General features: G+C 40.2%; 2 protein-coding genes across 5 annotated transcripts in view; both read left to right on the top strand.

The window, feature by feature from the left end:
- The window catches only part of ITGB6 (integrin subunit beta 6), a 195,406-nt gene extending 189,592 nt beyond the window's left edge, over window positions 1–5,814 (top strand). For 3 of the 4 annotated variants that reach the window (XM_063933652.1, XM_063933655.1, XM_063933653.1), the window contains one exon: window positions 919–5,814. In XM_063933652.1, coding sequence (XP_063789722.1) covers window positions 919–1,011 — 93 coding nt within the window. In that variant the 3' untranslated portion in view covers window positions 1,012–5,814. The remainder of the gene's footprint in view (window positions 1–918) is intronic. The other variant, XM_063933654.1, reaches the window with a different exon arrangement.
- A 2,235-nt stretch (window positions 5,815–8,049) lies between these two features.
- PLA2R1 (phospholipase A2 receptor 1) overlaps window positions 8,050–12,362 on the top strand; it is a 293,721-nt gene continuing 289,408 nt past the window's right edge. The window contains exon 1 of the mRNA XM_063933659.1: window positions 8,050–8,110. Within this exon, the coding sequence (XP_063789729.1) occupies window positions 8,053–8,110 (58 nt within the window). The 5' untranslated portion in view covers window positions 8,050–8,052. The remainder of the gene's footprint in view (window positions 8,111–12,362) is intronic.

Consider the following 12,362-nt stretch of genomic DNA (forward strand, 5'->3'; position numbering starts at 1 on the left):
AATATACTAAAATAACAATAAAGAACACTCAGTGTTAGAAATAGCTAGGTCATTTTTCAAAGCAGTATATTTTATACATGATGCTCCAAAGTTACATGAGCTCATCTGAGAAACCTTAAATTCCAAGCATTCCTGATAATGCATCCAATACCTGTATACTCACACCTCCAAACATTTTATATTCTAAAATGAAATGTACAGGCAGTGACTATATCAGGTGTTCCAAGAGTTTCTCCGCTTACTACTTCATATGCCATATGACTGTGGTTGCCATGGTAGTCATACGACACTTTGCAAACGCTGAGTTTAGAAAAATTCCTTTTGGCGCAGGTTCTACCAATTGAAAATTCAATACAGTTGAAAATTCAATAATATCACTTCGTTGAAATGGATTCATTTGAAATAAACTTTTAATAGATTTGATTCCACTTCAGCTAACTTATGCCAAAAGGACCGTTCTAAACTCCAGATTCATACGGGTAAATTTACTAATATGGGAGTTCTATGTAAGAGGAGATGTTGCCCATAGCAACCAATCAGATTCCAGGTATTATATTCCAAAAGGTGCTAGATAAATGAGATGTAGAATCTGATTGGTTGCTATAGGCAACATCCCAGCTTAAATAGAACTCCCATCTTAGTAAATGTACCCCACAATGAGAGATTCTAGTTCCCTCTCTTCCGTATAAAGACTGCAAACAGTACTAACCGGTATATAAGTCCCTGCAGTGAGGAAGGGGGGATCCCTGCATAATTATACAGTAAATCAATGGCAGCAGATACAGTAAAAGAAACAAAAGAAGGATAAATACCAACATTCTTCTTAAAGACAGTCATAGAAATTTATGTTAAAAAGAATAGAAATAAAGTATTTTCTCCTGAGGTTTGTGCTGCAAAATAAATCTTTCTTTCTTTCAGGGGGGAACAAACCCACTATACAAAGGTTCCACCACTACATTTAAAAATGTTACCTACAAACGACAAGAAAAGAGAAGAGATGGCGCAGTGTGAAGGCTCCATGTTACTTAAGAAGGTTAATGTGTAGGAGGATCCTCCCTGGGCCTATTTGGCAGCTGTGAAATCAATAGTTCTAGTGCTAAAACCTTTATGAAATAATAGTTTCTCAGTCTCAAGTCTAGGTTGGGGCTTTGCTCACGTTACAGGGATTATGGAAAGCCAAACACTTACCGAAAACAAGACACAAAGTTGCACTAGTATTACTGACAAGTTTCCAGATATGGGTCATCTTAGTAATGTTTCACTAGGGCAGAGTACGTAACGTTCCAGAGACAACATATTGGCAGCTATTTTCTGTACAAAATCCAGAATCTAAGAACAGTGTTAGTTCTCCCTCTCTGACAGGGACCTAACAGGGGGATATTATAAGATACCCCCTCCATACCTCTGCTGCTTTGTCTTTGGCTGTAGCTGAATGCAAGACTAAGACTAAAAATCATTATAACATACTGTTGATGGTCTTGAACATGGGTATTCCTTTTGATGACCCAAGGAAGTTTATATGTACACAAAGGCAGTCAGAGACATTATTTGCCATTCAACCAACTTTTTATCTCCCCTTGACAGATACTGTATCTCTCTAGTTTTTGAAATCTTATTGAATCTACTACCAAATATCAACCTACGATACAGGCTATTACAATACACAACAGTAGTAAAATTGATATTTAGCGTTCCTTATGCTTGAGCAAGGTGGATCACTATGTGGAACATCTCATACATTTAGTACAGATCTCAGGTGCAGAGAGTAACTGACTATAAAGAGGCTTCACCTATAACAGCCACTCTTCTGGAAAAAAGTAAGTTCTTACGGTACGTGGATGCCACCAGGACATATACACTGGATCATAGGAGTCAATGTAGAAACTAGGTGAGAACAAGGAATGGGCTGAAGTGGGAAATAGCTACTACAGACATACAGTAAGTGAAGAGTAGTAGATGAGACCAAGGTCAGGAGTTAGGCAGATAGAAACAATTAGAAACTTAAACACAGGTCACTGCAGACTGAAAAATCCAAGAACCAGCAGGGAGGCTAAGCCCAATCCGTAACCAATCAGATCCCCCCCCTCCCCCAGGCCAGGCATAATTATACAGCAGCTAAGCTGCTGAGAGGCCATTGCCTGCCACCCATCAGGACCAGAATTTCCTGCAGCCAACGTGACATGGCGTCCCGGTCACCTAGCAACAGCCTGGACCCATTTGAGTTGTGAGCAGCTCCGGAGGTTCCTAATGCATGGTAGAGAAAACTAAAATAATACAACATAGGTTCTCAAACTTGTTCCTCAGGACCCCAAACAGTTCATGTTTTCCAGGTCTCCTCACAGAATTAATAGTGAAATAATCAGCTCCACCTGTGGTTACTTTAAACTGTATCGGTGAGTAATGAATATGCCTATGCACCTTATAGGTGATCTGGAAAATGTGGACTGTGTGGGGTCCTGAAGACTGAGTTTGAGAACCACTGTAATCAAGGGCGTAGCTACCATAGGTGCAGGGAGTGCAACTGCTATGGGGCCCAGAGCTGAGAGGAGCCCATCTTCCCTGTCAGAGTTACATGTGTTAATTACATTTTTCCCATCGGGTGATGCATAGAGGCACTTACAAACTTTTGCCTTGTAGCCTACAATACATCTAGCTACTCATTGTAATAATATGGTATAAAATTAACAGGAGGGCACTATACTGTTACATAATTAGGAACTGGGGGCACTGTAATGGGCACAGTATGAACTGGGGGGGCTATAATTTAGCATAATATAAACTGGGGACACTGTAATGTGGCTTAATACGTACTAGGGGCACTGTAATGTGGCATAATATGAACTTGAGATACTGGTATGTCATAATATGAATTGTGGGTACTTTGTTGCATAATGTGTACTGGCAGCCCTATAATGTGACATAATGTGAACTAGGGCACTACTATGGTTCATAAAATAAACTAGGGCACTACTTTGGGGTATAAGATTAAAATGTTGCCATGGGGCCCCTGACTGTAATATATTGAGTAAACTTAATTATCACAATGAAAGCAGGACTAATATAGACTAAAAAGTAGCCAAAGGCTGCAGTTAGTGCAAATTTTTGGGGGGGAGAATGTTTTTTCTTTTACACCATGTTTATAACTGTCCTATGACATTTTGCAATCTATGTCCTGTCCCCTGGAACACGTGCTGACACTATGTCATCATAGGCATATAAGAACACACATTTGCTAATTTTACAGGGGACTCCCCTCCTGGATATCCTGAAGTGGGAGGTTTAAGGGGCAACTGTGGGTTGGTGTGGTGCCATGAATCACATAATCATGGCACTGCCCATGCTGCAAAATAACACGATCCACTGCATTTTGCAGTGTACAGTTGGGCCACAATTATGTAATTCCCAGCAAATCACATCATAAAATCAGGGACTTGTTGCGCTAGCCCCCCCCTCCTCGCCATTCCGCTGCCGGGATGCCGGCGTCGGTATGCTGACCGGAGTTCTCCTGACCGCTGGACACGCAATACACACCCCCTGTGTGTCAGCATCTCTTCATTTTATTTTAGGCTATGTACCAAATGCATTAACTTATTCGCTCAATATGCAAATGTACACAAGTTAAGTGCGTGTGAATGGATGTTGACGTAAAAATCACTGTAACATATAAGAGTAAATATTTGTGTGTCTTACTTGTGTTGCGCTGTGATGCTTTATTTTGAATGTTTCTTATTCTATTTCAGTGTATCTGATGCAGTTGAAAGCTTACAGTCATCTCAATGGAAGCGTATTATAAATACAAGCAGTTGCACTTAATAACCATATACATATGCGTTTCCACGTCTTTGGCTTTAACAAGATAACAAATGTCCTGTTTTGCCATAGATTTGTTTAAAAAAAAAAAACCAGATTGAATGCACTAGGGGCCTAATTAATTCATATGTGGTTGTTCTTGTGATTGCTGCTAACTTTTGCCGTTCGCAATCGCGACTATATGCTAATATGGGCAGAAGCTAACCTGAGCATAGAGACGCCCACTGCTGTTGCATCATTTCTGTCCGTGAGCGTATAACAGCTGCTTCTCAGATGCATGTGCGGTAAGATAACATAGACCAATTTGTGTACAATAGCTACTTTGTGACCACATCTGAATTGGGTCCTAGATGCATAATAAGTGCATATCAATCCCCTACATAATTGCAGTGCAGGGTACAGTATATGCAGTTTCTATTTCTGGTTTTTAACATGTGTTTAAAAATGCATGTGCTCCAAATGTACCTTATTCTAACAATTTAAAATACATATTTTTTGTTTTCGCGAAATCTTTACATTTAGGCAATTGCATCAATCTGTGATTAGTGATTGTTAATAATTATTATTGTTGAATAATTGTTTTTTTTTCCTACTTAGAGCTGCGTAAGTTTTATCATGAAACAACAAATCCCTGTTAAATGTAGTGAAATGATTTTATGAATGGGAACTTTTTTTTATGACTGTAGATTTTTCACTCGACACTGTTGTACAAAAAAGAACAATGGGGGTAATTCTGAGTTGATCGCAGCAGGAACTTTGTTAGCAGTTGGGCAAAACCATGTGCACTGCAGGGGAGGCAGATGTAACATGTGCAGAAAGAGTTAGATTTGGGTGGGTTATTTTGTTTCTGTGCAGGGTAAATACTGGCTGCTTTATCTCTACACTGCAATTTAGATTGCAGATTGAACACACCACACCCAAATCTAACTCTCTCTGCACATGTTATATCTGCCTCCCCTGCAGTGGACATGGGCCCTCATTCCGAGTTGTTCGCTCGGTAAAAATCTTCGCATCGCAGCGATTTTCCGCTTAATGCGCATGCGCAATGTTCGCACTGCGACTGCGCCAAGTAAATTTGCTATGCACTTAGTAATTTTACTCACGGCTTTTTCATCGTTCTGGCGATCGTAATGTGATTGACAGGAAATGGGTGTTACTGGGCGGAAACAGGCCGTTTTATGGGCGTGTTGGAAAAAACGCTACCGTTTCCGGAAAAAACGCAGGAGTGGCCGGAGAAACGGAGGAGTGTCTGGGCGAACGCTGGGTGTGTTTGTGACGTCAAACCAGGAACGACAAGCACTGAACTGATCGCAGATGCCGAGTAAGTCTGAAGCTACTCTGAAACTGCTAAGTAGTTTGTAATCGCAATATTGCGAATACATCGTTCGCAATTTTAAGAAGCTAAGATTCACTCCCAGTAGGCGGCGGCTTAGCGTGTGTAACTCTGCTAAAATCGCCTTGCGAGCGATCAACTCGGAATGAGGGCCATGGTTTTGCCCAACTGCTAACAAAGGGGGTAATTCCAAGTTGATCGCAGCAGGAAATTTTTTAGCAATTGGGCAAAACCATGTGCACTGCAGGGGAGGCAGATATAACGTGCAGAGAGAGTTAGATTTGGGTGTGGTGTGTTCAATCTGCAATCTAAATTGCAGTGTAAAAATAAAGCAGCCAGTATTTACCCTGCACAGAAATAAAATAACCCACCCAAATCTAACTCTCTCTGCAAATGTTATATCTGTCCCTCCCCTGCAGTGCACATGGTTTTGCCCAATTGCTAAAAAATTTCCTGCTGCGATCAACTTGGAATTACCTCCCACTGACTACTAAACTTACTGTGTTATCATCCATTCTTTTCTCAATGGAGAACTGTTATTCAGATTTATTGCAATTTAATTATGTTATGTATTTTCTTAATGTTTTGACCAAAGGCTGGTCCTTGTTTGAGGTCAAGATGTTGATTTTTAGTACTGTTTCTGTATTTTGTTTGTGGATGAATTGATTTCAATTAAACACAACTTGAAGTGTAATTGTGTTGTTGTTTTTTTTGTATTTCCTCTTCTTCATAACATGATGACCCGCAGAGTAGGCTTGTAAATAACTAGCAAATCCAAACACAGGTGGTTACCTAGGGTTACAGCTCTGCGTTTTATCAAATACCGACCCATTATAGCCTTCATGTATCTATGAACAACCTCACAAAACTACCCAGTGTATGTATTATAAGACAGCCTGCAAACTGCCAACATAAAGGTCCAGCTTCATAGCACTTGCTCAGGGCTGGTAATGTGCACCTGTCACTTCTCCTTTAATATTTAAAAGCCTGGCAGTGATTCTTGTTTTGTGAACTTTGACTTTAATTGAGACGGTTGAGCTAACCTGGAATAGTGCCTGTGTCTTACATAAAGGAACTCAGCACTATCAGTCATAGCAGCAACCCTATTTTTCCATGTTCTAGATTAGATGCACACTGTCTGGGGCAGTTTCTGAGCTGAATGCACAGTGGCTTTAGTTGTGGCAGCCACGATAGCCACATTCATTACCATATGCCAGTGATTCCAAAAACTGGGCACTTGCACCATTGCTTTGTGGTCCAGGACCAGAACAAATTATTTATGGTCTATCAGGTATATTTATCAAAATTAATTTTGCTAAAATAATGTGATATTATCATATTATTTTAGTATCAACAGAATGGACTAAAGGACAATTGGAAGAGATTCAGCGGTACATCGATGATATTCTCTTTGTGTGGAAAGGAGAAGAAGGTGACCTCCAGGATTTTTGTAGATACCTTAATGATAATGAATTAAATATTCATTTGTCCTTTTCCATCAGTAAATCCAACGTCAATTTCCTGGATCTTAATATAACAGTAGAGGACGGGAGTCTGGTGACAAGTAATTACACCAAGCCAACCGACTGTAATACATACATACCTCTAGACAGTAATCATCTACCTATTTGGCTCACTAACGTACCCAAAAGCCAATTACTTAGGGTACGGAGGAATTGTTCTAGTAAAGAGAAATACAGAGAACAAGCGAGTCTAATGGTGTCCAATTTTGCAACCAAAGGATACGACGTATCCACATTAGATAAGATCTCAAAGGAGGTAGAAGAAGTTGAAAGATCAGTATTATTAGAGAGGAAAGAAAAAACACGCACTCGAAACTTCCCCTTGTCATTCCACACTCAATTCAACAAGCAATATAAGAGAATTGAGGGAATAGTGAAGAAAAATTGGAATATTCTTCTCAAAGATGAGATTCTAGTTAAGATTTTGCCACAGAAACCACGTTTCACATATAAAAGAGCTCCCAATATTAAAAATACTTTGGTTAGCAGTGCTCTACCCATGGACGGAAAAAGGTTTTTACCTAGAAATAAGGGCTTCTACCGTTGTGGGGAATGTAGGATGTGCAAAGCCTGCCCTAGTACTGAATCTAAGGTGACGCAGTTTATATGGAGACAGAAAAAAGTCAGGATAGATGATTTTATTACATGTCACACGGATTATGTTGTCTATGCCATTGTCTGTAAGTGTAATTTATTATACATTGGCAAAACAAAACGACAAGTTAAAATCAGATGGGCAGAACATGTCAGGAACATTTTGAAGGGGAATGAAAATCACCCTTTTTCCCTACATTTTAAAGACAAACATGAGAACTCTCTGAAAGGTTTAAAAAGCTTTTGTGCTATAAAATGGATCAAGAACAATTGGAGGACCAGAGATAGAGACAACAGATTAGCCAGATCTGAAATGAAAAATATATTTGATTTTAATAGCCTTGCGCCGCTTGGTTTAAACCACGATTTCGAAATAAGGTGGTTTTTATAAATATGTTTTATTTTTTGTATCTGTTTATAATATGTTCCTTAAAATGTTATGTTTTGAATTATGAAATTAGGAAACAGCATTACCCAAACCAAACAAAAACATACCCTGTCTGTTGGTAAATATCATCAGTTTTTAAAATAGGAAAAATGTTGTTTAGAAAGAGTTAAATAACAATGTTAGTATGTTTTAGAAAATATTTTAGAAAATATATGGAATCACTGCATGTTCATTATTGGTCAAGTGGGACCTAATTTAAACTTGTATTTCTAGTGATTACACACTAACGATCAGCTGTGAATGTGAATACACATTGGCTTATAAAAGTGCCAGTCATCTGCCTATTTTAACTCTGATTGGTTGATTGAATTTACACCAATCAGACCATTGCCTATATAAAACACATGATTACAATCATGTTTGTTCTCTACCTGAACAGACAGGACACGCTGCACTCCAGGGGTATGTAACCGGTTTGATGCTTAAGTTTGTTTAAATAGTTTTATAATGAAGTCAATACTCTCTATGACTGTTGGTAAATATCATCAGTTTTTAAAATAGGAAAATGTTGTTTAGAAAGAGTTAAATAACAATGTTAGTATGTTTTAGAAAATATATGGAATCACTGTATGTTCATTATTGGTCAAGTGGGACCTAATTTCAACTTGTATTTCTAGTGATTACACACTAACAATCAGCTGTGAATGTGAATACACATTGGCTTATAAAAGTGCCAGTCATCTGCCTATTTTAACTCTGATTGGTTGATTGAATTTACACCAATCAGACCATTGCCTATATAAAACACATGATTACAATCATGTTTGTTCTCTACCTGAACAGACAGGACATGCTGTACTCCAGGGGTATGTAACCGGTTTGATGCTTAAGTTTGTTTGAATAGTTTTATAATGAAGTCCAAACTCTCTATGACTGTTGGTAAATATCATCAGTTTTTAAAATAGGAAAATGTTGTTTAGAAAGAGTTAAATAACAATGTCAGTATGTTTTAGAAAATATATGGAATCACTGCATGTTTATTATTGGTCAAGTGGGACCTAATTTCAACTTGTATTTCTAGTGATTACACACTGTGAATCTTGAAAAAGACGCTGCATAGCGTCGAAACGCGTCGACACAGTGTGTTGTTGTGGGTGACAGATTTGACTATCCATAGTGGGGGATAAATAGCTATTGGTATCCGGACCCATTGCTATTGGCTATTAACAACATCCTGCCTTTTCCCACATGGTATGGTTTTTTTCTGTTCACTCTTTTGTTTGTACTCTAATAAAGAGTGTCCTTGTCCTAATTGGATTGTATCTCTGGCTTTGATTTGTTACGAGGGATATTGGGGTCCATCTACCTATATGAAGAGATCGTAAGGCCAACAAAAGAAACCTTTATGAGTTTTCATCACGTCTTACAGAAGTAAGCTTACATGTAAGCGTCCATCACCATAAATCCTGCATATCACGTTGGGTGCCTTGAAAAAGAGGTGGAAGCTTGAACTATCCACATTTCCATTCCCTGTATTACACAGTGGTGAAAGATCTGGTCTCAATGCAGTATTATACTATGGTGCATTTTTTTTCTTTTTCATATTGAATGAACTACATCGGTCCACTGTGGCAAAACTGAATTTTCTGGACATTGAGCGCAAAAGTGAGATCGTACTTTTTTCTTTTTTTACAAGGTTGTATAGATTGGTGTTCTATTTAGTACTTTCCTGTGCAGCTCATTTGCGGCGCCCAGAGAGGAATTATTTTCTTATTATTAACCTGGAATAGTGCCTGTGTCTTACATAAAGGAACTCAGCACTATCAGTCATAGCAGCAACCCTATTTTTCCATGTTCTAGATTAGATGCACACTGTCTGGGGCAGTTTCTGAGCTGAATGCACAGTGGCTTTAGTTGTGGCAGCCACGATAGCCACATTCATTACCATATGCCAGTGATTCCAAAAACTGGGCACTTGCACCATTGCTTTGTGGTCCAGGACCAGAACAAATTATTTATGGTCTATCAGGTATATTTATCAAAATTAATTTTGCTAAAATAATGTGATATTATCATATTATTTTAGTATCAACAGAATGGACTAAAGGACAATTGGAAGAGATTCAGCAAAAGTCTCCTCCAAGACCTTAAATTCGCATTCCAGATCGCATTTCCCGTACTTGTGATAGAAAATGCAATCTTCCCGAATTTACTAAAAAAGATTGTACAAAAAAACACTGGAGGGAGCCTTGTGATAATAACACTATCATGAGATAGCGTTATGTAGGTTTCCCTCCAGTACCCTGACACACATTGCACCCATTATAGAAATGCCAATGCAGAAGGGGAAGAAGTGAGCATGTAACCGAAGTTTAGGATTAGAGATTGCTGAGAGATGACTGGGTTTAATGAAAAAGTGGGTCTTGAGAGCATGTTTAAAGTTTTGTAGAGAGGTGGTGAGTCTGATAAGGAGAGGTAGAAATTTCAGTTTTATAAGAAAAAGAAATAGTGATAATTTGTAGCCCCACTATGCAGACTAACAGCGACTACATGCACTATGCAGACTAACAGCGACTACATGCACTATGCAGACTAACAGCGACTTCATGCACTATGCAGACTAACAGCGACTTCATACACCATGCAGACTACCAGCAACTTCATGCACTATGCAGACTACCAGCGACTTCATGCACTATGCAGACTAACAGCGACTTCATGCACTATGCAGACTAACAGCGACTTCATACACCATGCAGACTACCAGCAACTTCATGCACTATGCAGACTAACAGCGACTTCATGCACTATGCAGACTAACAGCGACTTCATGCCCTTTGCAGATCAACAGCGACTTCATGCAATATGCAGACTACCAACGACTTCATGCACTATGCAGACTACCAGCGACTTCATGCACTATGCAGACTACCAGCGACTTCATGCACTATGCAGACTACCAGCGACTTCATGCACTATGCAGACTACCAGCGACTTCATGCACTATGCAGACTACCAGCGACTTCATGCACTATGCAGACTACCAGCGACTTCATGCACTATGCAGACTACCAGCGACTCCATGCACTATGCAGACTACCAGCGACTTCATGCACTATGCAGACTAAAAGCGACTTCATCACTATGCAGACTACCAGCGACTTCATACGCTATGCAGACTAAAAACGACTTCATGCACTATACAGACTACCAGCGACTTCATGCACTATGCAGACTACCAGCGACTTCATGCACTATGCAGACTAACAGCGACTTCATGCACTATGCAGACTAACAGCGACTTCATGCGCTATGCAGACTAAAAGCGACTTTATGCACTATGCAGACTACCAGCGACTTCATGCACTATGCAGACTACTTGCTTGTCTGGAAGAGAGAAAATTAACCCAATCTACCAATATAAACAAAGGGCCTTATTCAGGTTGCATCGCAATGTGACCGCAATTTGTCCTATCAGGTACAAGTGCGCACACGCAGGTCCTGATCAGATCGCATCAGCTGCGAATGCCTCTGCCTGATTGACAGGAAGAGGCATTTGCGGGGCAGCAATGCGGTGTTGGGGGGGTGGGACACTTCAAATAGAGGCGTTTCTGCACCATTTTCGGGGGAGCCGCTTGTGATGTCAAGCAGCCGCCCCAAAAATGGCACAGACACTCCTCCGTTTGAAGTGTACCGCCCCCACAACACCGCGTTGCTGCCCAGCGAATGCCTCTGCCTGTCAAACAGGCAGAGGCATTCACAGATGATGCGATCTGATCAGGACCTGCGTGTGCACACCGGTGCCTGATAGGGCAAATTGTGGTCACATCACACATCGGTTCAGAAGGGAAAAATGGGCTGTGGTGCGCCTGTCTTCACATCCAGGCTGGCAAGGCAGCGGTCATCCATAGTTGCTGAAACCGCAATTAGATTGCGGATGCAGCTACTGGGCGGGACAGTCAGCATGCTGGGCGGCCTGCGCTGGGTGGCCTAGGGCATGCGATAGAAACAATTGCAGATTCTGCTTTTCAGCAGAATCTGCAATCCAACTTGAATAGGGTCCAAAAACTTCTAAAATGGACAAGCAGAGGTGTTGCCTATAGCAACCAATAAGATTCTGTCTATCATTTTCTAGAATGTTATTGATTGCTATGAGCAACACCTCCACTTTTTAGTACCTTTAGTAAATCTTCATGTGTCCTAGATGGCAGCTAAGAGGTGTGTGTGCCCGCACCCTGTGCACATGCCTGTAGCTTTATTACATTACAGTACATCTATTTTACATTTACATACCCTCCAACATGACCCGCCCCACTAGGTACAAAATGCTCTGTTTTTGGACTTCCCTCTTAATTTATTATTGCCATCACCTGTGAAGAAACAGCTTTCTTATCATTTAACTAGTTCAACACAGCTGATGGCAATCATAAATTAAGAGGGAAGTCCAGAAACAGAGCATTTTGTACCTAGTGGGGCGGGTCATGTTGGAGGGTCTGCATTTAGTTTTTATTAACAGTGTCCAAATGCAGCAACAGACAGGCGCCATGTAGTGGCCACCGCTGTGCAAAACACTTGAATTTTCCCAATAGAGGCGAAAGAGAAGCATTAGCCTTTTATTATATAGGATATATACATACCTCCCAACATGACCCTCTCCAGGAGGGACAGAATGCTCTGTTCCTGGACTTTTCTCTTAATTTATGATTGCCATCAC

The sequence above is a fragment of the Pseudophryne corroboree genome, chromosome 7 (genome assembly GCF_028390025.1).
Source record: "Pseudophryne corroboree isolate aPseCor3 chromosome 7, aPseCor3.hap2, whole genome shotgun sequence".
Lineage (NCBI taxonomy): Eukaryota > Metazoa > Chordata > Amphibia > Anura > Myobatrachidae > Pseudophryne > Pseudophryne corroboree.